General features: G+C 46.8%; 1 protein-coding gene across 1 annotated transcript in view; it reads right to left on the minus strand.

The window, feature by feature from the left end:
* The window catches only part of TNXB (tenascin XB), a 60,987-nt gene extending 34,913 nt beyond the window's left edge, over positions 1 to 26,074 (minus strand). The window contains 10 exon segments of the mRNA XM_069073321.1: positions 1,971 to 2,276; positions 5,787 to 6,071; positions 6,577 to 6,864; positions 8,650 to 8,739; positions 12,118 to 12,381; positions 12,598 to 12,754; positions 14,695 to 14,810; positions 16,244 to 18,049; positions 18,235 to 18,639; positions 25,851 to 26,074. Of these exon segments, the coding sequence (XP_068929422.1) occupies positions 1,971 to 2,276; positions 5,787 to 6,071; positions 6,577 to 6,864; positions 8,650 to 8,739; positions 12,118 to 12,381; positions 12,598 to 12,754; positions 14,695 to 14,810; positions 16,244 to 18,049; positions 18,235 to 18,631 (3,709 nt within the window). The 5' untranslated portion in view covers positions 18,632 to 18,639; positions 25,851 to 26,074.
* Positions 26,075 to 27,146: the final 1,072 nt, after the last annotated feature.

Consider the following 27,146-nt stretch of genomic DNA (forward strand, 5'->3'; position numbering starts at 1 on the left):
ATACTATATTATATTCTACTATATTAGTTATACTAACTATACTAAATTATACCACATATTATTTACTATAGTATACTTTACTATATTAATTACACGTTACTATATTATACTATACTTACTATACTATATTCATTATGCTATGTTATATTATCCTATATCTATTACAAATTACTATATTTACTATACCATACTAATTATACAATACTACATTATATCACGGACAGCTAGGTGGCACAGTGGATGGAGTGCTAGGCCAGGAGTCTGGAAGACTCATCTTCCTGCATGCAAATCTGGCCTCACATACTAGCTGTGTGACCTTGGGGTAAATCACTTAATCCTGTTTGCCTCAGTTTCCTTATCTGTAAAATGAGCTGGAGAAGGAAATGGCAAATCACTCCAGTATCTTTGCCAAGAGAACCCCAAATGGGGTCATGAAGAGTTGGATACAATGGAAAATGACTGAATGACAAATACATTATATTATAATATACTATATTTTACTATATTATAGTTTACCATATTTACTATGCTATACTAATTATACAATATTATACTATACTATTACTATATTATACTACTATCCTAATCTAGCCTATAAAATGTTTGTTAACATGAAATAGGTTTGTTATTTTTAATGAATTAATAAATATTTTAAAATTTTATCAAATTTAATTCTAAATAAATAAAATCAAGTAAATAGTGGTAGATATAACACACATAAGCAAAAGCTTTTTGAGGACATCAACAATTTTTAAGAGTCTGAAACAGTCCTGAGACCAAACAGTTTGAGAACCATTGCCTTAGAAGAAAGAAAAAAAAGTAGGGGAAAGGAAAGGGTGACAGGTGTTATAGCAATCACAGAAATGAAAAGAGAGCAAATGTAGAAAGAAGTAGGGAGGAAGGATAGGGAAGCAGCATTGATGAGGGCCAATTTCTCCTACTCACTAGTCTTTGCTTTGACAGAGATGGGCCCGTGGTGTTTGCCATCTTTGATGCCAAAGAGAAGGAACTTATACTTCTGGAAGTGCTCTAAACCAGATATGGTAACCTCATCCTGAATGCCCTCTGTGGACACCACCTGTGGCTGCCCATTCCTGTCCTTGTACTAAACCTCAAAGGAGTCAAACTCGCCCTCAGTGACAGTCCAAGAGAGGCGCAGGGAGTCTGAGGTTACATACATCTGTTACTGTCACCTCTCCCAAACGAGGCTCTAAAGGTAATGGGGCTGGAAAAAGGAAAGAGAGAAAATGGTTACACCTTGAATAGAAGGTAAAAAAAAAGTCACTATTGGTCTTTCATTGAAGAGCAAATTAAATTTTCCTAAGATGGGGTGGGAAGTAGGGAGGGTGAATTGGCTTGAGAGAGAGAAGAGCGGCCATCAGAAACAGGAAAGCCAAGAGGAAGACATGAAACAGGAGTAGAGGCCAGTTTGGAAGAGAGGAAGAGCCTGGACGAGGGCCAGAAGACAGTGAAAAATAGAGGCTGGATATGTCTTTAAAGAGATTAAAAGAACATGGATTATTTGACCCCAAAAGAAAGGGCAAAAACAGGGGGTGTCTTAAATGCTTCCAAGCCTCACAAGATCACAAAGAGGAATGTAAGAACCAGATGCATTCAATCACCAGGAAATATACCAAGTTGGCTTTAGGCGGGATTTAGGTTAGATGGGAGAAGGAACTTCTGGTTTGGGAAAAGGGATGCTTCTCTCTGTCTGCTCTGAAGGAGGAGTCATTCTGCCTGGAGACAGCTGGAGGATGACATGACTTTAGGAAAGATTTGTTTTTCCTGAAGGACAAGGGATTCTCTGCTTTAATCCAGACCCTGGGGGTGGGGAGGGGGTGGGCCACAAGGTAGACAGAGGACTAAAGAAGATTAAAAAGACAGCTGTGAGGAGGTATATGGTGAGGATTAGGAAATAAGAATGGAGGTGAGTGGGAAGCTAAGAGTGTATCTGGGCCTCTTTCACTTACCTGTTGTGGCAATCACAGAAATGGGGCCCACCCTTTGTTTGCCTCGAAGCCCATACAGATTCATCTTGTATTTCCTGAAGGGCTGCAGGTCAGAGATGGTAACTTCATTCTGGCCAACCTCAACAGGCACCACTTGGGTCTGTCCGTCCTTGTCTTTGTACTGGACCACAAATGAGTCAAACTTCCCCTCTTGGACGGTCCAGAAGAGACGCAGGGAATTCTGAGTCACATCTGTCACTGTCAGCTCCCCCAGGCGAGGCTTGGGGCTCTCTAGGGGCAGTGGAGTCTCCTCTTCCCATTGTGGAGCTGAAATAGAGATACAAGCTATTGGACCTTTCTTTTCCTTTAGTGGAAATTATGTTGATTTTTTTTACCAGATCTTTAAAATAATTATATTATAAAATTACAAAGTCCATTCCATGGACAGGACACTTGAATGATGAGTCATTAAAGAGAAACTGGAGAACTAGAGAGATCCAGAAAAAGGTTTGATCAGTCATAGAGCTCAGGATCAATCATTTCTGTTTTACAAGTGAGTTTGGAACTAAGAAAATAGAAATTGAGCATCCAAAGAAAGGTTGAGTTTTGAACCAGAAAGAATCTACAAAGTTAATTTATTACCATTGACAGGAACTAATGAGAGCAATTCAGATAAATTTCAGAGGGGAATGATGGAAAGATGGTGTTTACCATGAAGCAGCCCACACAACTGCTAGTGAGACTAAGTCCCTTATGCTACTTTAAAACAATAAGCAGGACCAGTCTTAATAATTAGTTAGAGAATATACTTCAAATAACAGAAATGAGACAAAGAGAACTGGGTCAAGGATAAGACTTCCAAGGGTCCAGAACCATAGAGACCCCTAGGAGGGGGTGAAGGGAGCAATGGCAACATTCATGCAGGATGACCTGAAATCCAAGGGAAAAATTAAGGCCCTCTCACTTACTACTTATGTAATCTTTGACAAGACTTTTCACCTTTTCTCTGCTTCGGTGGTGTCTTCTGTGAAATGAAGGGGAGGACTAGATGACTCTAAGGTCCTATTCAATTCAAGTGACTCTGTGACCAAGGTCACCGAGATACAACTAAAAGAGCTAAAATCTGAAGCCAATTGACTCTAAATCCAGTGGTGTTTCCTCTATATCTTGAGGAATTCAGGGCACCCCTAGAAGCTAACTCCAGTGGTAGAAATGGCATAAAGGGTAACTATGAGGTTAAACAAGTGAACTATAGCCTAAGCTATTCTAAGACTGGGTCCAGAGCAGCTGACCAGTTATATGCCTTCATACTTACTCTTCAGTGGCTTCCAGGAAGCTTTTCTCCAGTCAAGAGAAAAAGTCTAAAAAAAATCATTCATTCTATGGGACTTAAAGTGCTACTATCTATACAGGTATTTAAATTATAAAAGAAGATATAAAACAATGATTTGCTAAAAGTAGAATTTCACACCTCAGAGTGCGAGTTATGTTGGGTGGGGGACCTGGCCCCTCAAATGTTTTACCTGTCTGCTGCTAAAACTGGCCCTGTTCCTTAAACATAATCCATATAGTAGGATTTCTGCCTTTGTGGGGCTGTTGCCCTAAGAAGTTATGGGAAGGGGGGTGTTGCTATAGTGTATGTGGGAGAAAATCTTCCTTTATACTCTATAAGAGGCAAACAAGGAGAAGAAGAGAGGTTAGTGGAAAAGAGATGTTTTGGGAGAAGACAAAGAGGATTGGAGGGAAGGAAAGCTAAACAAAAGAGGAAAGGTAATTCTAGAGAAAAGGAAAGATAAAGAGCGAGGAGACATGAGGGAGGAAATTTACAGGACAGGAGCAAAAAGACTCCATAAGCCAACTAAAGTAGGCAAAATATACTAAGGGAAGGATGGGATTGAGGAATTTGGAAAGAATCTTGGAATTAAAATAACAAGCAAGTTTGGAGTTTGATAAGGCCTTCTAAAAATAATTGTTCCCCCCCTCTCATATCCATCCATACTACCTTAAATTCAACCCAAACTGGCTAGAAGTCAAGACAAAGGGATGGTCTAATCCATTTCAGAAAACATTCTAGGAAATGCAATCTCATGACCTTTCTTGGATCCTTTGGACAAACCAACAAGAGCGTGTGAGGGCGTGGGGTGAAGAGAGGGGAATATGGAAAAGGGAGGGAGGAATTGAGGGCTGCAGAGAAAGCAACAGAAATCAGCCTCTCCTGAATCAGGATTTTAATAGTGGCAGAGGGTTAGGAAAGCAGTAAATTCAGGAGAAACAGAGGAGTTAATGGATTGACTGGGAGTACAACTGGACACAGAAGAAAATGGAAGAAGAAAGATGAGGATATAACGGGGAAAACCTAAGGAGGAATGGCTTGAGCAGATTTAGGTGGAGTCAACTCCTACAAATATGGGGGAAGTAAGTAGATTTCTCTACCGAGAAGTAAAGATGAGAGATTAAATGAAGAAGGGGATGACTTGATTAAAGAGTCCTGAATATAGTGGAAGGAAGAGGAGAGGAGGCCAGGAAGGGGTAGAGAATTTGGTGATGTCAGAGCAGAGAAAGCACAAATGAGAAAAAGTACAGAAATAGAATAAGACTAAAGAATCTCCTGGGGTCTAGAGCTTGTTTGGACAAGGAGCAAGGAAAGAGTAGGGGGAAGGGAGCCAGAATCAAAGGAGGTAAGGGGCCTGTAGAGAGATGAAGTCTTACCTCTTCTTACTTACTTTGGATGACAACCACAGAAAGAGGGACTACACAACGTTTGCCATGGAGCCTATAGAAATTCATTTTATATTTCCTGTTGGGCTCTAAGTCAGAGATAGTGACTTCATTCTGGTCTCCCCCAAAAGGCACTGCCTGGAGATTCGCATCCCTTTCTTTATATTGAACCACAAAGGAGTTAAAGGGAGCCTGAGAGAATGTCCAGAAGAGGCTCAGGGAAGCCAAAGCCACATCTGTCACCATCAGTTCTCCCAGGTAGGGTTCCCTAGAGGACACAGGGGCCTTTCTTTGTGCCTGGAGTTGAAGGCAGAGTTTCTTGATCTATCCTTTTGGGGGCTGGGACAGAGCAAGACAAAAAATGAGACTGGCTTGAGGTTCCAAGGATTGAGGAGGAATTAGTTACTACCTGAGCATAGAGAGATTTCTAGGAAATCCCACTTACCTGGTGCCTGACCCACCTGTTATGATCAACTAACTACCGTGTTTCCCCGATTATAAGACCTATCCCGAAAATAAGCCCTCCCCTTACTATGTAAGATTCCTCTAAAATAAGCCCTCCCCCGAAAATAAGCCCTATTGAGATTGCTACTGTAGTGAAGGTGATCCCTTGCGCTACATGCTACATTACGGTACCCTCTGTATGCACCGTCCATCCCCCCCCCCCCCGGGTGAAACGCACGCCGTGCTCCGAGCTGCATCCAATCAGAGCTGCAGCAGTGAGCGCGTCATCCTGTTCTTTATTGAATTCATTATTGAATAAAGGTTCCCTTTTTTTGTTCACATTTACCTGTTTATTAAAATTGCTGTCAATGTTCATTAAAATAAACCCTCCCCTGAAAATAAGCCCTCTGGTGTTTTTCTGTCCAAAAAAAATAATAAGACAGTGTCTTATTATCGGGGAAACACGGTATGTATGACCTGTGCTAACAGTGTGAGCAGTTGAAAGACAGAGATACCATCTAGCACAACGGATGGAAAAATAGATAGCCTAAAATCTGGAGAGTGAGGCCAACATGTCAGAAACTTGGAGAGATTCCTCAGAAAGGGGTTGAAAAGAGAGAGTGTGAGAACTGGGGATGAATGAGATTTTCATGTTACATCCTTGCTTCTGCTTACCTGTAGTGCCTTCAGCAGAGAGGGGACCATGGCGTTTCTTGCCAATGAGTCCATACAAGATGAATTTGTACCTCCGGCTGGGATTCAGTGGGGAGACAGTGATGGAACGTTCAGGCCCCTCCACAGGAACCATCTGGATCTGCCCATCCCTGTCCTTGTACTGGACCAGGAAGGAATCAAACTGGCCCTCAGGGACAGTCCAAGAGAGGCGAAGGGAATTAGAGGTAGGGTCTGTTACCCACAACTCCCCAAGGTGAGGGGGAGTCCCTGCATTAGGGAAAGAAGCTGAGGAAGGGAGACAAAGAAAAAAGGAATAAGGTACACAGGGAAAAAGGAAAAAGTCTTCTCCCTATTCCAAATACATCCCAAACCAAGGAAATCCAAGGAAAGAAGGCAATACGTATCTTGTTCTTCCTTCTACTGCAACTAGTCATCTTGAGTCATTTCTTTATAGAAAAGTATCCTTTTGGCACTCCTCCCACCCCATCCCCCCTAAACTCTTATTTCCTCAGCCCTAACAGAATAGAGAAGGGGGAAAGATCCCTGTAACTTAAAGCCTATGACCCTTGGACTGCCATCTATTTTCAAGCTCCCCCCTTTTCAGGCAGTTGCCCTTCCCACAAGACCCTATGTATGCCATTGCAGTGGATGGATGCTCAGTAGATGTTAAGTGACTGGAGTCGAAGGGATATCTGAAAGAGGGAGGAACAAGAAAAAAGAGGTAGAATGGGGAGGTGTTTGGGGTTGGGGATGTGGCTAGAAAGAAAGAAGCCCAGTCATTCACACTCACGTGTCTTAGCCTCAACAGTGAGGGGGCCATGGCGCTTCTTGCCCACAAGTCCATAAAGGTTGAATTTGTACTTGTGGCCAGGATCTAGAGAGGAGATGGTGACATCATGTTGAAGACCTTCCACGGGCACCACCTGGGGCTTTCCATTCTTGTCTTTATACTGGACCAAGAAGGAGTCAAACTGGCCTTCAGGAACAGTCCAGTAGAGGTTGATGAAGTTTGGGGACACATCTAGAGCCTGCAGCTCTCCAAGTCGAGGTGGGACAGAAAGTACCCTAGGCTCATTAGCTGTGGGGATAAATTATAATAGGTAATAACAAGTGTTTCCTTCCTTTTCTCCCTTGCCTCCCTCTTCTCTCCTGGACAGCTCCCTCCTGGCCTGGAGAGGCCTTCTGACCAGGACCTAAGAGGTCCCCTCTTCTTTATCAATGACCCCTCCCTCATATCCTCCACTTTTTTCTTTCCCCAGTTTCTTTCTTAATTTCAGTCTTCCTGGGAATCTTTTTATTGATTTTTCTCTTCTTTGGAGCTCCTGTGATCCCTCCTACTGGGTAATAAGGGGAGAAATTAGTGGTTTATTTTCTTGAAAAGGTTTCAATACCCTTCTCCATTTCTAGCTCCCACCCCTTACCTCTATTAGTTCCACTACCTCTCTCCAATATTTCCTTTGGGTATTGCAGTCACTGATGGGTTTAAAGTCCCTCCCTTTTGATTTTTTCCCTACCCAATTCCCCCAAAGGGTATCTGTGGTAAGGTTGGCCCGGAGGGGTGGGGAGAGCAGGCCACCCCGCACCCCATAGAGGATGACTGTGTAGGGGGTGTGGGGCCGAAGCCCTGACAGCCTGGCTACCCGCAGGTCCCCTGGCACCGCCACCTCCTGAGGGGTCCCTCCCCACCCATGAAAGGGCTCCACCCTCAGCAGGAACGCGTTGAAATGACCACGCGGTGCTGTCCACTGCAGGCCCAGCTCTCTCGGGGCTAGTTCCACTGCCCGAAGCCGGCCCAGTGCTGGGAACCCTAGTATAGGGGTAGTGGGGGCTGTGGGGAAGGGTTGGAGGGAGTGAAGTGGAGGGCATCATCGGGGCCTGAGCCCCACAAGGGCCTCTCCTCCCCCACTCCTTGCAAGAATTTCTTGGGGGCAGGATCAGATCAGAGGGAGAGTATAAGAAAGGAAACGGGAAGGAACTTAAAAACATGAGGCCTCCAACCTGGAGTCATGAATCTCCAAATTTCCACCCCCTTCTCCTCTCAAAGCCTCAATTCATCAGCCTCTTTGTCACTTAGCCTTCCTTTCCTGTCTCCTTAGGGCTTGTTCTTCCCCCTCTCTATGGGGTTTATTCATCTTCATCTTGTTCTTTCCCATTCTCTGCCTTTAAGTTTCTTTTCTTCTCTGTCTTTTAGTCTGCCCAGTCCTTCCTGTCTTCTATCCTTCAGTTCTGCCCTCTGTATCCCTTCTGTCTGTCTTCCTCTCTCATTATTTTTCAGTCTCTCTAATCCCTCAGTTAGAAGATTTAGAGCTCAAATGATTTTCTAGATCAATGCTACCATTTTATAGCTGAAGCCTGAAGAGGGAGTAAGGGAATAAGAGTTTGAGCTCCAGTCCTCTGACTCCTCAAGCAGTGCTTTTTCCTATATACCCATTACCATCTTCTTCCTTCTTTTTGTCCTTTAGGCCATCACCCAGCTCTCACTTGTCATGGACCATCTCTGACTCTCTCATTTCTTTCTCCTGACACCAGCCCTTCTTTCTGTCATTCTGTTCCCTGGTCCACCCCTCCTCTGAGACTGTCTGAGCTGTAGTCCCACTCCTTGGCTATCTGGGCCAGTTGTACCTAGAATGCCTTGGTGAGTGAGGGGAGCAGGGGACTCTCCTTCAGGGAGGACCCCACAGGGGTGAAACTGGTAATTGGCCCTGCTGAACCTTCCCAAGCAGCTGCTTCTTGTGGGGCCTGGGCCATTTAGGCACCAGCAGATGAAGCAAGGATTGGGCAAAGGTGTTAGGCTGGGCTCTTCAGGACACAGGGAGCTCACCTGCTCCATCTGTGCCCATCACTGTGAACTCTAGCAACTCACCTGGGCGCTGATGGATAGGCGCCTGAGCCCCCTGGGTTGTTGGCGGTGGGGTCAGCACTAAAGGAGGCTCATCTGTGGCACCAAAGGGGCCTGAAGAGGGTTAATGAAGAGAAGGGGAGAGAGAGAGGGAGAGAGAGAGAGAGAGAAAGAGAGGGGGGGGGAGAGAGAGAGAGAGAAAGAGAGATGATAAGAGAGTAAATACTATAAAGTGAACCTCAGTCCTCTGGCCTCCATACTCCTGAGCACCCTGTCCCTTCTAAGTTTTCCTCCTCTAAAAAGCCCCTTATTTACCCAGAGATTTGCTACTGTTCCTGGTTTCATTACATGACAACCCGGATTCCCCTACCTCCCTTGTGTTCCCACACAGATGTCCAACTCCTCCAGAGTTCCACCGAGTGCATAGTAGGTGCCCAGTACATACTTGTAGGGTAAATGGTACCCTCCCATTCCCCTAAGAGAATGTGCATCCTTCATTTCCCCCACAAAGGCTCCCATTTCTCTCCTGCCTTCCCAGAGGTTCCAAAGTCACCCTACCCACCCAACCCCCAGGTTCCCTGTGGAATATGGCCCTTCTGGCCCCCCATATCCCCTCAGACCCCTCCCAACTGTGCGTAGGGGGCATCCTGGCCTCCATTAGTGCTGCAGTGAGAAGCCTGGAAGAAAGGAGGAGATGGTGGTGTTAGCGGAGAATGCAGGGGAGAAGGAGAGCAAGAAGGGGGTGGTGGGAAATGTTCCATCCAGGACTAGGTGACATCTGTGCCCTGTGGGGAAAGAAGACTTCCACCCTACTCCTCATAGCTGCCACAGCTCCCTCCTCCAGGCCCCAGGTATTGTCTGTGGGAGAGAAAGGTGAGAGGAGGGCTGACCAGTCAGCCTGGGATAGGCAGATGAAGAAAAGACAGTAGTTTCAATGCCACCCCGATCAAGGCTAGTCTCTTCCAGTGGCCTTGATTTTCCCTTTTATGGTCCAGACCAATCTTGCAGACAAATAATAACCAGCGATGGACCTAAAAGATTCCCCCTTCCTTGGCTTATCCTCCCCAGGGTATTTGTACAACAACATCCCTGTTCTCAAAGTCTACCAGCCATACTACCCTAAAAATCAGACCGGGGTGCTCCAGGACTTGAATGAAAATTGGTAGCCACCTCAAGCACATGAAATTGCCTTGACCTTGGTTTTTGTTTTGTTTTTTTTTTTTCATCTCAGGCCTGTGGCTGGGTCCTGGTGGAGCCTTTGGCTATGGGAAGGGTGGTTTGAGGGGAATCATATTTTTGTTGTAGGGAGATGCTGGTGTCACTGAACCTGGTATGATGCAGGAAGAAGGAGAAGGGAGTGAATTGAGGGGCAACTGGCAAACTTTGAGAGTGACAGTGCACATTTCATGGGTGTATAGGCATTTTACAGTTAGAGGAGAAAGATCTGCACTGCTGGGTAAGCAACTTCTGGGTTGAAAAGGCAAGATATGTGGATGGAGGGGGAGGTCCCCAAGGCAGACAACACACACTACCTGTAGTGGTGATGAAGGCGTAGGACTTGGAGGCCTGCCCATCCTGGACCCCATGGACCTCCACATGGTAGGTAGTGCTAGGCCTCAGGCCTGGCAGGCGGGCGGTGCGTGTTGCCCCTGGTACTGCGAGTTCCCCACTGGGCCCTTCCATGGGAGAGAGGGGCTGCCAGCGCAGCACCACCTGATCAAACTGGCCACGGAGACCATCCAGGGAGACCAGCAAGGTCCCATCAGCTGAGCTGCCCAGCACTTCAGGTTTGGGGTGGCGAGGGGAAGGGCCAGGAAGTAATGAGGGTAGGAGGGGATAGTGCTTCCCTTCCACCTGGTCCACACCTTCAGGGTTATGGCCATGGATGACTTTGGCAGAGTTCGGTTTCCTGGTATCTGGGTCCAGATTGGCAGAGGGTCGGGGCTTGTGGGATAGTGATGATGGGGATGCAGGGAGCCCCGTTGCCCGGCGTTGCAGATAGGCATAGATGGAGCGGGCCACTGAGGTGTAGGTCTGGTTGCCACGGAGGGGGTAGCCAGAGGCCCGTAGGTATCGCTCCACGTCCTGCACGGAACCCCAGGAAGGACCTAGGTTTGATGTGAGGTTCCGCAAGAACCGTGGTGGGGGAAGCCCCAAGGGCACCTCCCTGGGCTTTGGATCTTCCTCTTCCATAGGCCGAGGTGGCCGGGGATCCAGGTTCGGTCGGGGACCTGGTCGGGGTTGGGGTCGGGGTGGGGGCCGAGGGGGTGGGGCTGGGGGACGGGTGTCCTGGTAATTGTGGTGGGCTGGTGCTGCCAGGGGGCAAAAAAGGAGGGAGGAAAGAATGAATCAGTGGGTTGCCCCCCCCACACACCCAAGGTCTCCCAACCAATAATCTCTTAAGTCCCTCCCTTCTCAACCCTTGTCATTAGAGTTGAGAGGCCTGTCCTCCCTCAGCCCATGCCCACCTGGAATGATAAAGGAAAGAAAGAACTGTTATTGTCCCCAGAGCCCTTTTCATTTCCCACCCACCATGCCCCATAATACGATGACCCCTAGAAAGAAAAGAAGTCAGTGGATAGATCCTTGAGTCTGGAGGAGGGAGAGGGGGTGGGTGAAAACATATTAGGGAAAGATTCCAAAGGAAGAAGAAATTGAAAGCCACAATAAGGCGGGCTTCCCACCTGCCAAAGGGGAAGAAAAAGAAAGAAGATCCAGGAATCTGTTAAGAGACATCATATTCCCAACCCTGGCCATATTACCTCCCCCACCAATACGCTCCCTAAACCTCAGAGGAAAAGTCTCCCCTCTCCTAAAGCTAACCTACCATTGACTTCTAACCCTGACTGACCTGATTCCAGCCCCTACCCAAACCAAATCTTAACCTCCATGACAAATTCATCTCCTACAAAACCTATGGTTTTGTTGGACCTTTCCCCACCTCTCAAAAGGACTCTCTCTAAACCAGACTGCCTAGAGAAGGTGATCCCTAGACATCCTTACTTCTTCTCCAGGGCCTCTCTAGAGACTTCACCAATAGTCATTTCTTCCTGAAGTCTAATTAACACCCCTCTTGTTGCCTCTGCTCTCCCTCTTACCTTGTTATACAAATGAGCCCTGGGCCTGGATAGAATATAAGCTTTTTGAGAGTTGGAGCTACTTCGTAAATGTCTTTGTAGCTCTAGTGCTCAGTACAGGGGATGGCACATAATAAACGCTTAATAAATGCATGATGATTGATTGTTTAATGGGGTCTGAAAGAAATTAGGCAGGTAAAAGGGACATGAAAGGCAATGTGGCTTAGTTCCTCAGACACTTGCTCTCTGTGTGACCCCTGGGAAGGTCATTACATCTCTGGGCCACAATTTCCTCATCTATAAAATCTAACCGGACTTATGGTCTCTAAAGCTATGATACTGTGACCTAAATAATGAAAACCCTGTGATTCCCTCTCTCCCTCAACCCTCTCATGTTCAGTTGGCCAGATGGTACCTGTGTTGGCCCTGACAGAGGCTGGGTAGCTGACAGCTCGGCCCCTCTCAGCAGTGACGGTGACCACATACTCCACACCAGGCATTAACCCAGTCAGCAGGGTTCTGTCTTCCTCAGGAGCCACATCCAGCCGTACCCGCTGGTTGCCAGCACTGACGTAGGACACCACAAAGCGGTCCACTTCAGCTTGTGGACGTAGCCAGCTTAGCTCCATAGTAGTGGGAGTCACAGCCGTGACCCGAAGATCTTGGGGGCCATCAATCACTAGGAGGCCCCAGGAGAGAATGGAGGAAGGGGGGGGTCAGGAATTTAGAAGCAGAGAGGCTTTGAGTTCCCTCAGACCCCAACTTTCAAGAATTCAGTCATTCTGTACCTTCCCTCCACTCCACCATCCCCATTTCCTTCTTGGCTGGCATGCTCCCCAGTTGTTCCCTCCCCATTTCAGCTCCATCTCCCCCACCCCAAGCTCCCAGCTCTCACTGGTGGTGATGGTCTGGGAGGTAGGAGGACCCCAGCTAGAACCTCGTAGGGCACGGACGGTGACTTCGTACTCCTGGCCTGGGGACAGGCCCCTCTGGTCATAGGCTAAAGCCGAGCTGGGGACCCGAGCAGAAAATGGGCGGCCTAATCCCTCTGTCTGTTGGAAAGAGAGGGTCAGCACAGAGTCAAGGTGGGGAGCACCTTTATCCTACTACCCAAAGTAATCCCTGTTTTTCCTATGGGCACAAATCTCAACTCTACTTAACTACAGAAGGCAGGATAAGGATTGGGCAAAATTAGGCATGATATTTTTGGTATTACTGGTAAGGGGAGCTGGGGTTTTGGTTTCAATTTTTAAAGAAATCAGAAAGAGAAAAGTGGCTGGCTGGAGAAGAATCAGTTCAGCTTCCTGTTCCATGGCACTCTGCCTTGATTCTTAAGGACATCCCCCAAGAATGTCTGCCACCCTGAGAGTCCCAAGAAGTAGTGAGTAAGGAGGCAGTATGACAGAATGGGTAAAGCATTGAACTTTAAAGCCCGGGGAGACTTGGGTTTGAGGCCTACCTTAGACACTTATTAATTGTGTGACCCTAGGAAAGTTGTTTAACCTCTCTGAGGTTTCCCCATCTGCAAAGCAGAAATAGTATCTGCTTCATGGGGATGTTATGGGGATTAAAAAAATGACATGTAAAGTGCCATGTAAAGGTTAGCTATTACTATTAATCCCACAACTGTAGAATATAGTGTCCTAGTTTCAAGGCCCTATTCAAGAGCTGCCTTTTCCATGAGCTGCCTCAGCCCTTAGTGGTCACACCCTAGAAACATGCAGAATTTCAGTACTGGCACCTTACAGAGAAGGAAACATAAGTCTTTCTCCTCTGAATTTCTATAGCATTTCTCATGTACTACAGAATCACTCACTGACATTCAACTTGTATTGTTACTTACTTTTTCTTGTATTCCTATTTCTTTATCTAGAGATGTAAGCTCCCCAGAGGTAGGAATTATATTCGGTTCCCCTTATACCCCCAGGATATAGCAGAGTGCCTTAGAAATAGTAGATGGTCAAAAAGAATTGAATGATGTTGATATGATTGACCTAGACATCAGGAAAACATTTGTCAAAGTTACCCATGATATCACTGTGAATAAGATAATAACATACAGGCCAGGAGATTGAAATATGGAGCATCTGTAGCTGGTAGAACAGCCATACCCAAGGAATGTCAGAGTGGAAGGATGTCTCTAGTGGAATGTGTCAAGGATCTATCTGTCACCTTTAGCTTTTTTGTCAGTGACTTGGGGGCAGAAACGTAAGGCAAGCTTATCTGCTATCCTAAAGATACACAGTTCCGTGGGATAGCCAATACTGGAGATGACAGATTCAAAGGTATAAGATGGAACAGGGGAACAGTCATGACCAATGAGTAGATGTTAAAAAGACAAATATTTTATCTCAGATGAAAGATGAAAGAACATTCTGAGGCAGTTAGGTGGAGCAGAGGATAAAGTACTGAACTTGGAGGCAGGAAGACCGAAGTTCAAATTGAATCTCAGATATGGGTTGTGTGACACACCGCCCCCCCCCGCCCCCAGCAAACCTCTGCCTCAGTTTCCTCAATTGCAAAATGGGGGTAATAACAGCACCTACCTCCCAGGGTTGTGGTAAGGATCAAATGAGAGAATTAAATAGTGTTTAATGCAGTCCCTGGCACATGCTTCTTTCCTTCCCCTTCCTATTCTTACAATTGAGATTACCCAACAACAGCCTCGGGAGGTTACTGAGTTCCTTGTTACTAGGGATATTCAAACAGCTAATAAATCATCATCATGATACTGTTGAGGGGAATTCTTTACTGTGAGGGAGATGATTACCAAGAACTCTTCCAAGCCTAAACTCTAGGATTCTCTGACTACTAGAAATAAAATCCAGGCAGAAAAGAATGGAATTTGTTTGTCTATTGGTTGCTATACTTAGAAAGAGTTCTAAGGGCATGGGACAAAATAATCCTTTAGAAGAGCTCATATCTTCTCTAAATGTGACTTTCCTCTCTCTCTCATCTATTCCCAAACCCACGGGTCTTATGTTCCTCTTACTGTAGGGGTGAATCGGATTTCATAGGCATCCACAGGTTCTGAGGCCCTAGTCCACTCAGTCCGAACTGTTGTTTCTTCCAACAAATGCATCCTCATTCCCGTTATTGGAGGTATCTCTGCTTGTAAGAATAGGAGAGAATTCACCATTATTCCCTATGTGTCCTTTCTCCTTAGAACTCTACCCATTGCTATGGAACCCACAACCTGGAGAAAAGAGGGAGTGGGGGGTGGACCATGGTATTAGATCCTGAAGCTAAGGAGAAAAAATGCCTATACTTGCTTCTAGGGCAAGGATGAGATTTCATTTCATTTCAGAGTAGGATCCAAGGGCCCTACCTAGTCTCTAATCTCCAGCTGTCCCAAGCCCTGCCCCAACTTTTCTCCTGGGATCCAAGTGTGCTGAGCCCTCCCTCCTAGTTGGATTGGAGTGAATGAGTGAGGATGAGATCCTTGTTGATAAGTCCCTGCTTAGGAACTGTGGTCCCACTCAGACTGAAGCACTCCACAGTTCTGGGACCCTGTGCCATCTCCTTAATTCCTCTGAAGTGATTCCATATGATTTTAAAGCATTAGGGTAGGGAGAATAGCAAGAATAATAATGGCTAGCATTTATATAACACTTTAAGGTTTTTAAAGCACTTTATAGATGTCTCACAACAACCCCTGGGAAGTAGGAGATATTATTATCCCCATTTTATAGTTAAGGAAACTGAGGCAGGCAGAGGTTAAATGACTTGCCCAAGGTCACACAGGTAATTGTCTGAGGTAGGTTAGAGGTAGATTCCAGATCCAGGGCTGTCTATTCATTTTGCTGCCTAGCTGAGTATAGAGTCAGGAAAGACCTGGGATTGAATCTTGTTTCTGATAGTTAATAGCAAGGTGGCTTTGAGCAAGCTGTCTAGCCTGTCTGAGCCTCAATTTTCTCATTTTTTAAAAAAAATTTTTTGGAGGGCAATTGGGATTAAGTGGCTTGCCCAAGGTCACATGACTACTAAACGTTAAGTGTCTGAGGCCGGATTTGAACTCAGGTCCTCCTGACTTCAGGGTCAGTGCTCTATTCACTGAACCACCTAGCCACCCCAGTTTTCTCATCTTTAAATGGGCATAATAATACCTGTAGTACATCACAGGGTTATTGTGAGGATCCAGTGAAATAATGTATGTAAAGCATCTTGCACACTTTAAAGTGATATGTAAATGTCAGCTATAATAATGATAATATTGAAAGTAAGATGACAAGGGCAAAAAGCAGAGTAGATTCTGTAAAGTAGGTTTTCAGGAGAGCAGAATCTGCCAGCTCCAGATTCCCAACCTTTTCTGGACTAGCTTCCTACTTTCTCCATAGGCTCTTTTTATCCCAGCCTCTCATATCTCTCTTCCCTCCAATATGCAGGCTCTAATGAGGCTTTTGGCATTTGGGGATGTGGTTCCTACCTAGGTCTTCTCAAGCAGGGTTCTACAGCCCTGGTGTCCTCCCATTAGCTCCTTTTTCTTCTCTGAGGATCCAGATCTGCCCCCCTCCCCTCCCCTTTGGGGCCCCTGGACTCACCCTCCCCACAGTCCTCTCCAGCATAGCCCTCTTGGCACACGCAGCTCCCTTCCTGGCACAACCCACGACCTCGGCAGGCCCCAGGACAGGTCCTAGTGGCACAGTCAGGACCTTCGAAGCCCTCGACACACACACACTGGCCATCTCGGCAGAGCTCCCGTGGTCCACAGCCCCCGAAGCAGCTTCCAGGCAGCGGCCCCTCCTGGCCACAGTCCTCCCCACTATAGCCTTCCTGGCACACACAGACGCCCTGGACGCACCGGCCTCTGCCCTGGCAGTCACCAGGGCAGGTGCGAGTACCGCAGGCAGGGCCTGTGTAGCCAGTGGCGCACAGGCAGCGGCCATTTTCACATCGGCCCCGATGGTTGCAGTTCCCTGGGCAGGTCCGGAGGCTGCAGTCTTCTCCTGTGAAGCCCTCCCAGCAGTCACACACCCCATTGTGGCAGACACCTTGGTGGCTGCAGTCCTGGGGACAGCTTCTTGTCCCACAGTCCTCTCCTGTGTAACCAGTATCACAAACACAGAACCCATCCTGGCACTGGCCCCGGCCCCGGCAGTCTCCAGGGCAGCTCCTTTGCCCACAGTCTTCTCCAGTATAACCCCTGTCACATACACACACCCCATCCTCACACCGCCCTCGGCCTCTGCAGTCACCTGGGCACCGACGGATACCACAGTTATCACCTGTGTAGCCAGGTTCGCAGACACAGCGCCCATCCTGGCACCTGCCCCTGCCTCGACAGTCCCCTGGGCAGGCTCTGATTCCACAGTCCTTGCCTGTATAGCCAGGCCAGCACATGCACCGGCCATTCTCGCAACGGCCTCGGCCCAGGCAGTCCCCAGGGCAGCTCCGAACCCCACAGTCTACACCACTGTATCCAGCATTGCAGACACATGCCCCATTCTCACAGCGACCTCGGCCTCGGCAGTCCCGAGGGCAGGTTCGGCTCCCACAGTCATCGCCGGCGTAGCCTGGCCAACATACACAGAGCCCATCTTCACAGTGCCCACGCTGATTGCAGTTCTGGGGACAGCTCCGTACCCCACAGTCATCTCCACTGTACCCAGGTTCACAAATGCATTCCCCATCCTCACAATGACCTCTGCCGTGGCAGTCACGAGGGCAGGTCCGGATACTACAGTCCTCCCCATCGTACCCTGGCCAGCATACACAGCGCCCGCCCACACAGCGCCCACCATCACCACAGTCCCAGGGGCAGCTCCGACCTCCACAGTCTTCTCCACTGTATCCTGGGTCACACACACATCGCCCATTCTCACATCTGCCTCTCTGGTTGCAGCCTCGGGGACAACTCTTCACTCCACAGTCCTCTCCACTGTAACCTGGGTCACACACACACTTGCCATCCTCACACTTGCCTCTTTGGTTGCAGTCCCGGGGGCAGCTTCTCACCCCACAGTCCTCTCCACTGTAGCCCAGGTCACATACACATTTCCCATCCTTACATTCGCCCCTTTGGCTACAGCTCTTGGGGCAGGCCCGGGTCCCACAGTCTTCACCAGTGAAGCCAGCCCTGCATACACATACACCTTGGACACATCGGCCTCGGCCCCGACAGTCTCCTGGGCAGGCAGGCCAATTGCAAGATGGTCCACTATAGCCTGAGAAGCACACACAACGGCCCTCCACACAGCGACCTTGGTCGTTGCAATCATCAGGGCAAGTTGCAATGATTGTGGAATCTGAGCAGGTGGGACCAGTCCAGCCTGGCTCACAAGAACAGGTGCAGCGGGCCAGGTCAAACACACCATGACGGCTACATAGACTCCGCACATCTGTTTGCCCTGTAAAGATGGGAAGTCACGGAAGAAAATTAGCACATGCTTTCTGTCTTCTCCAGATTATGCTGGCCCCACTGAGATTCTTTCCATCTGGCCAGTTTCTTCTCCTATCTACCTCTTCTCCAAATGTCCCTCCTCTCATTGGCATGCCCTGCTCTCTTCACTCAACATCCACTGGGGCCACCTACCTGTTCCAGCCTGGGCAGCAGAAGGGCAGCACCCCCCATTGCATTGTTCCTTAAGACCCTTCACCAGCTCTTCTAGGGCTTCAAGCTTCACTCTCAAGGCCTGCACCTCAGAGGCAGGGGCAGGAGGTTCAGAACCTGGGGGGCAGCCACAGTTGGCTGAAGAAGGCAGGTTGATTCTGTGTGTGAATACCACCTGCTTTTCACCTCCTTCTACCGTATGTTCATAGAGCTTAGGGGATGATCCTCCACCTCCAGGACCTGCTGTCCGCCCTCCTGGACGGGGTGGGAGTCGTGAGGCTGTCCCATTGGAACGTGGAGGGAAGGGCCCAGCCCCTGCTACCCCCAGTAGCACCAAGAGGACAAGGCTGGGGACCAAGGGGTCTCTGCTGGATATCATTCAGGGGCCTATGGGAAAGAAGGCAAGTTGTTAGGGTGGCTTTGTAAAAGAACCAGTATGGACCCAACTCAGACTTGACATTACTACTACCTTTCCCCATCAGAAACAAACAAAAAACCAAGTAAACCAAACACTTGAGTCATATGAATAAAATTTAGCCTGTACAAAGGCTAAATATAAATGGTTAGGCAAATGACAAATTTACAAAGTTGGTTTGGAATGAATTACAACCAGGATTAGAATTAGGAACAGAACTAATATCAGCTTTAGGGACATGACCAGGGACAGAGACAAAAACAAAGTTAGCTAGGGAAGGGGGAAAGAATAGAATTGGTGCTTAGCATAGTGCCTGGTACATAGTAGGCATTTAATAAATGATTATTCCCTTCCCTTATTTTCAGGGCCAGAGCCAGTGTTCTATGTAGAGATACAGTTAGGCCTAGGACAGGGAAAAGGTTAGAGACCTAGGATCATGGCCTAGGGAAGATACTAAATAGAGTTAGGTCCAGGACCAATGACAGGGTTTAAGGTTAAAGATAAGGAAACAGTTATAAACTGCAGATACAAAAACTGGGGTTATTAAAGAGACAGAGTGACTGGCTAGCTTAAGGGCAGGGAAAACGTCAAGGCTAAAAACAGAGCCAAGATTATACTCGAGCCCAGCATCTTGGTTAGGACCAAGGACAGGGAAAGACAAGAGAAACAGAATTATTAACTGGAGATAGGATGAAGAACAAAATCAGATTTGGGGTTCGGGCATAGCTTGGGACAGGAACAAATAAGAAGCTAGGGGCCAGAGCTAAAGCTAAAAAGTGGGTTAGGACTAGGATTAAAAATAACATCAGACCAGGGTTAAAGGATTAGGGAGAAATGAATAAGATAAAACCATAAATGAGCATCGACATTTATGTCAATATGTCAAATTTAGGTCAAGGAGCTGAATAAATATAGGACCAATATTGGTAACCAGGAATAATATAGGACTGGGATAAAGGGCAGAAAGAGGCTGTAGGGCTAAGGAAAAAGAAGAATATGACGAAGATTTAGGACTAAGGAAAGGATGGGAGAAGGGGAGGGAGCTTGCTAAGGGGTTGAGTAGTACTATAGCTGAAAACAAGAATAGTTTATGGGGAATAAAGACCTAAAGAGTGAAGGCAGAATTCAAGGTAGGAGGGGGACAGAAGGAAAAATAGGACTAGGTCTAGGGCTAGATTTTTTCTAGGTTGACCTAGAGAAGGATTGGGGAGGGATAGAGAAAGGTCATACAGAGAAAAAGATCAGGGTGCCTTGTGACCTGAGATACATGCAGTGAAAGGATAGGGAGGGAAGGTCTGGGGTAGCCTGTAAGCAGCAGCAAAGACCATGTACACCTTCTAACATTTGTTGCTTAAGAGAAAGTGAGTGTGGTACACAGGCCTGCACACAAGTTCTCCCTTAGTGAGATTGACAACAGAATCAAGAAGGCAGAGAAGTGCTTCTCATCCCTTTCTCTAAAGAGAGGTACCCAAGAGAGAGATGATTGAGGTTTCAAAAATGTCTCTTCTCCTCCAATCCATGTAAAAGGGGACTCTGAACAAACTTTGGAGCTACAGAACCCACAAAATGACACAGAGAAGCTAACCTCACGCTGAGGACAGCCCAGCAGGCCGGCAGGAATCGGCCAGCACAGCACTCTGGGAGCCAAGCCCAGACCAACAGGAGCCAGAGGTTTTAGCCCCAGGGCGGGCCTGACCAGCCACCAGCTGGAGGGACTCCAGATCACCAGCAGCTGTGGCGGTCCAGAATTATCAACACATAGATGCTAAGGACAAAGTGAGAGGTCAGTGCAGTGTGGACTTTGGGACCAAGTAGTTGGGAGTGAGTCAGCTTTTGCCCTGGGGCAAGAAGCCACTGAGGGCTTCAGTGAAGCCACTACCACATGGCAGCTTCAGCTCCTGGCCTGCACAGTGTAGGGGGACCAAGTGACCAGTCTGAGGGGTAATCACACTTGCTTTAACCTGCTTGGATCTGGATTGTGGTCTAGGGTAGAGATCCTGGGGTGTGTGACCAGCTTGCCAGATTGTGTAGAGGCTTCAGAGAGGGCACCCAACTAACACCTCCGGCAGCTGAGAAAACCTCAGCATTTGATATGAAGCTCCCCTGTCTGGTAGCAGAATTCTACTGTGGCAAAAAGCCCAAAAGTCAAGTAATTGAGTGGCAACATGACAAGGCAAAGGAAGCAAAGCAGACAGAAGATTGCAACATTTCACTCCTATTTTGGGGACAAAAAGCATCAAAGCATGAAACAGGAGGAAGACACTGAAGTCAGAACTTCTGCACCAAAAGCTTCAAAGGAAAACACAAGCTGGTTACAGGCCATAGAGTGCCTTAAGAAGCAGATAAGAGAAGTGGAGGAAAAATTGGGAAGAGAAATGAGAATGATGCAAGAAAATTATGAAATGAGAGTCAACAACCTGACTGAGGAAAATAACACCTTAAAAAACAGACTAACTCAAATGGCAAAAGAGGCTCAAAAAGGCAATGAGGAGAAGACTGCCTTAAAAAGCTGAATTTGCCAGATGGAAAAAGAATCTTAAAAGCTCACTGAGGAGAATCATTCCTTCAGATTTAGATTGGAGCAAAGGGAAGCTAATGACTTTATGAGAAATCAAGATGCTGTTAAACAGATCCAAACAAATGAAAGAATAGAAGGCAATGTGAAATATCTCATGGGAAAAACCACTGACCTGGAAAATAGATCCAGGAGAGATAATTTAAAAATTATTGGACTACCTGAAAGCCATGATCAAAGAAAGAACATAGAAATCATCCTCCAAGGATGATGCCCTGATGTTTTAGAACCAGAGGGCAAAATAGAGGTTGAAGAATCCACCAATCACCTGCTGAAAAAGATCCCAAAAAGAAAACTCCTAAGAATATTATAGCTAGATTCTGGAATTCCCAGATCAAGGAGAGAATATTACAAGCAGCCAGGAAGAAACAATTTGAATATTGTGGAAACACAATCAGGATAACCCAGGATCTGGTAGCTTCTACACTGAGAGACTGAAGGGCTTGGAATAGGATATTCCAGAGATCAAAGGAGCTGGGATTAAAACCAAGAATCACCTACCCAGCAAAACTGAGTATCACGTTTCAGGGGAAAATATGTTCATTCAGTGGAATAGAGGACTTTCAAGCATTCTTGATGAAAAAAACAGAGTTGAATAGAAAATTTGACATTCAGATACAAGAAGCAAGAGAAGCATGAGAAGGTAAACAAGGAAAAGAAATCATAAGGAACTTAACAAAGTTGAACTATTAACATTCCTACATGGAAAAACAATAATTTTAACTGATGAAACTTTTCTCAGTATGAAAATAGTTGAAGAGAATATAAATATATATATATATATATACATATATATATGTGTCTATATCAGAGGGTATATGGGTGTATAAATACATATGTGAATGTGTGTATATATGTTTACAGGTATACATAGATAGAGGGCACAGGACCAATTTAATAGGAAGGGATGATACTTAAAAGGTGAAATTAAGAGGTGAGAGAGGAATATAATGAGAGGAGATGGGGAGAGACAGAATGGGGTAAACTATCTCATATAGAAGAGGCAAGGGAAAATGGTTACACTGGAGGGGAAGAATAGGAAGGCAAAAGGGAATGGGTCAACCTTATTCCCATTGAATTTGGCTAGGGGAGGGAATGAAATACACACTAAATAGGGTATCTCACCCTACAGGAAAGTATGGGAGAAGGGGATAAGAGGGGGGATGATGGAAGGGAGGGCAGGCTGGGGGGGGAGGGAAGTTGGAAGCACCCACTTTTGAAAAGTGACAGGATCAAAGCAGAGAATAGAACAAGTGGGAGGTGGGATAGGAGGGAGGGCAATATAGTCAGTCTTTTACAATAAATCTACTATGTTAATGTTTTGCATTAGCTACACATGTACAACCTATACTGAACTGCTTATCTTCCCAGTAAGGGTGGGTGACAAGGGAGGAAGGGAATGAATCTGGAATTCAAAGTTTTAAAATCAAATGTTTATATATATATATATATGTTTGTGTGTGTATACTATTATTAATACTCTTCTATATGTAATTGGGAAATAAAATATACAGGCAATGGGGCATAGAGATCCACCATGCCCTACTGGAAAAGTCAAAGGAGGTATGGGAGAAGATATGGGAGAGAGCAGATTGGAGGAGGGGATATCCTGTGGGACTGCTATTTTGGGGCAGTGGGTAGGGGAAAAACAGGGAGAAAATTTGTAACTCAAAATCTGGCAGAAATGAATGATGTAAATCAGAAGTTAATAAAGTATTTGAAAAATGGAAAAAAATGTCTCTTCTACCAACTCAAAAAACATGGTCAAACAGTTACTACAGTGTAGTATGGTGCTAAGCAGTAGTGGAAATTATTTTGGCAAAAACCGGTCCCTCGTCCCCTAGCTCCCTTCCTTCCAGGCCCATAGTAGGAGGCAGATTCAGACATACAGAATAACAGAATTTTAGATTTGGAAGGTTAATAGAGTTGTTGGCAATAACAGCCAACGAGGCTATCAAATACTTCATATACTTGAAACCAGGTTTCTTGTCTCCCCTAAATCTTCTCTTTCCCAGGCTAAACATCTCCTGTTCTTTCAGCTAATCCTCATCAGATGAACTCAAGGTCTGGAGGAGAGAACCAGAATGATGAAAGACCTTGAGTTTGTGTCATGTGAGGATATGCTGAAGGAACTGAGAAGATTTAGCCTAGATCTTTCCTAGAACTGAACACAGTACTCCAGATGTGGACTCACCAGGGCAGAGTACAACAGGACTAATACTTGCTCATTCCTAGAAACTACGACTCTCAGTGCTGCCCAAGATTGCATTAACATTTTTGTCTTAGTTTCTTAACTGGACCACCTCTTTTGTTCCTTCCTCCAAATACCCTACCCCAAGATCAAGAAAATAATTTTTCCTTGACCTCATCTGGTGCTCACGCTTTCTAAGCATCCCAGGAGCCCTTGGGGACTTGGCATAAGTTCTTTACCACAGCTGATGCTCTTGATAGAGTGTCAACTACTTGAAGGAGAGGTGAGATCGTTAAGTTGGACTAAAAAGTATTGCCCTCTGTTATTGACCTTGTTGTACCCTATTGCCAAAGCTCTGAGGGTTGGGGAGCAATTCCCCTCAGTTCCTTCCCCCAGCTTACCAGAGATCCAGAATAATCTCAAATCACTGGGGGGGGGGGGTGGTGAATCCTGTATTTTTTCAGTACTTGGGTAGACCATGAATTAGGAGTATTCCTGAATCACTCATTTTGACCCTTCCTCGTGTATATTTTTCTCTGTAGTTCTGGGGCATCCCTCTTATATTGTGTATGTGTTGGGGAAGAGTGACATCCTCCTTCTTTACCTCCTTCTCTTTGTTGGAGGGGCCCAGCAAAGGAAACCCATCTGCCCAAGCTGTGACTCAGCTTCCCCGGTATTTACAATTCATGGCCAATTCTCACACTTTGCTCATCAGGGACAGCAGCTCCCAAGGGGGGTGGAGAGAGCCTCAAATCAGGGCCATTCCTAGTCCACCACCATTAAAAAATCAATTTCTCTCTCTCTCTCTCTCTCTCTCTCTCTCTCTCTCTCTCTCTCTCTCTCTCTCTCTCTCTCTCTCTCTCTCTCTCCTTCCTAATCCCATTAAGGACTAGGAAAGACAACCAAATATATCTAGTTCTGGATAGCAGAAGCAAGATAAGGCAAGAGACTCATAGGAACTGGAATATGGAACCCCTGGTATTGCAATTGCAGAATAGCCAGGGCTTAGACTGGGGATCAAACCAGGAATTAAAGAGTGAGATGCCTTGGTCCCAAAGGTAGGAGCAAGAGGTTTATTGTAGGAGAAAGCCTGGAGACATCAAGATTCCTTTTCCAGAAGAGAAATGGGGTAAAAGGAAGATTCTCAATGGAAGCAGAGTCTGAGGGAGTTTGAGGTAGAATTTGGAAGTAGAGAATAGAATGGAAATGCCTAGACTAGGCTCTTGACTTGCCAAAGAAAGTAGGATTTGAAATGGGAAGGGACGGAAAATGAAGGGAAATCAGGACTGGGGAAGTTAGGGTGAGGCTGAAGGATCCGGGAAGCAGGGGGTGGGGCCAAGAGAGGAAGGGGGGGGGGGGCAGTGCTGGACACTTTGGCCAAAGCAGCTGCAGCATTTCCGAGTTGCTTCCCAATTCCTCTTAGTTCCACTTCCAGCTGTTTTCTAGCCATTAAATTCTTTCCAGGCAAGATAAGGGGGCCCGCCCGCCCCACCCGGAGCTGACCATTGGGGGGGGGGGGAGGGGAGTGAGGGAGGGAGGGTTGGTGAGGGAGTGGGGCGGAGCGAGAAGGGAGAGCCTCATACAGACAGGAGCTGAGGAGAACCCTGGAAGGGGGATGAAGGGAAGACCGAGGATCCCCTTCACCCTAAGGGCATCTCATTCAGACTTGGTCCCAGCCCCACTGAAGCGTGAGTCATGAGTTTGGAGTTCTGGGTCAAGAACAAGATTTTGGCATCCCCTATACCCAAAGTCCCCACTCCCTTCCCAAAGAACTCAGGGATTCAGCCTGCTCCCCTTTCTCCTCCCCCTCACCCCGACTAATTCCTGGCTCTTCCCCAATTCAGCTTCCCCATGAAAAATCAGAACCCCCCCACCCCAGTTCTGCAGACCCAATTTTTCTATCTCTTGGCAAACTTGGGCATCTGGTCTCGGCTGCCACTAGCTACCTGCCTGGAACCCAGACACCAACCCTATCCATCCCATACATAGCTCTTGCTACTTATTTCAGAAATCCAGCCATCCAGGGGATCCAGCCTCTGGCTCATCGCTATTCCCAACCTTACAAGCCTCAGGGAGCCAGGTGTTCTACCCTCAACCTTAAATTACCTCCCATTGTCCCACCTCCCTCCCATATTCCTGTACCCTCCTCCGATGCCTTCTCAGTTTTTAAGCATTCTTCTACCCAGTACCACCCCTTAGATTTTCCCTGTCTCCCCAAAACCCACACCTCTATCAAGAACCCAAATATCCTACTTACTAATTTTTGCTCCTCTTCCCTCCACTTCAGATTGAAAGTGCTTGTTTTAGGAGGCTGTCTTAGATCACTGAGCTCGGTACAATGTTCAAGGGAGCATCCCAATTCCCCTTTCTTTTTCCTTCCCCAGTTGCACCTCTATACAATGAGGTCCCTCCCTTACCTGGGGGAGCAGGGAGGGTGGCTTGAGGCTGGTTTCTTGAGCCTTTGCACCTGCCCTGCTCTCTGTCCTGAAGGAGGATGAGGGAAGAGCAGCAGGAGTTTGGGGTTCCTCTGCAGACACGTCACTCTCCCCTGGAGCAGAAGCTCCCTAAGCTACGTCCGTCTGTCTCAGCAGCGACAGAAAGAAGGAGGGAGCCTGGCAGCAAGCAGGGGGAGGAGAAGAGGATGAATAACTCTAGGTCAGGGAGGGGAGAGGAGATAGGGCAGGTCTTCCCTCCCCCTTCCTCCTCATCCCCTCCCTCAGCTGGCCCCTCCCTAGCCTCTTCTGTCTCCCCTCTGCTCTGGTGAACCCCTTATCTTTCACCCCCACATTGAGGTCTTCTCTGAGTTCCCCAATATATTGTAATGCTATTACTTTTACACTTCCCACTGTCATTCAATTCAATTAAACACACATTTATTATTCTCCCCCTTTTCTCAATCCCAGTTTCTCACTTCCCCTTCCCTACTCCTTTCTCTTTTTGACATCTTTAGCATCCTATAATCTTTCCTTCCAAGTGGAGGTTCTCATCACATCACATTCCACCTTTACCCTTCCTTTCTCTTTCTTACATTCTTTCCTTCCCTCTTACCCTCTTCTCTCCCTTTCACCCTAACCTCTCCCCACCTCTCTTACCCCAAATCTGCCCCTCTCTTTCATCCTTCTTCTTACTCATCATTATATACTTGTTCAAGGTTTTCTCCATTTGGCTGAGTACCCTCCTAAATACACACACACACACACACACACACACTTCCCCGACCTACAATTCCATTCCCATATCTCTATTTTCATCTTCCCACTTCATGTTCCTTCTTCTCCTTCCCCTGTCCCCCTTCCTCCTATTTTTGACCCTAACTTCTTTCCAAATTATCTTCCCCCTCTGCCTGTCCTTTCCATCTCCTATCCTGAAACCCACACTACTTAATCTACTCCCCCCACCTCATTTTAGATGCCCCAGAGAAATGGCAGCTGGTGCATATGCATTGAGCAAACCCTGGGACAAAAGCCAGGACATCTAGGACCTGGGAAAGAAGTTGGGATTAAGGAATAGCAGGGGGAAATGACTAGGTCATGAAGGCTTAGGAATGGAGCCAGAAACTTAGGGGCAGATTAGGGTATCGTGAATTATGGAGGGAAAGAATGGACAGCAATGAGGTTGGAGGACACAATGCCTAGGTACCCAAGGAAAATAATAATATTGTAAATATATATACATACATACATACCTATACATTACACACACACACACACATA

The sequence above is a fragment of the Petaurus breviceps genome, unplaced genomic scaffold, assembly GCF_028583685.1.
Source record: "Petaurus breviceps papuanus isolate PSGF00001 unplaced genomic scaffold, PetGlider_PUasm1.0 90865, whole genome shotgun sequence".
Classification (NCBI taxonomy): Eukaryota; Metazoa; Chordata; class Mammalia; order Diprotodontia; family Petauridae; genus Petaurus; species Petaurus breviceps.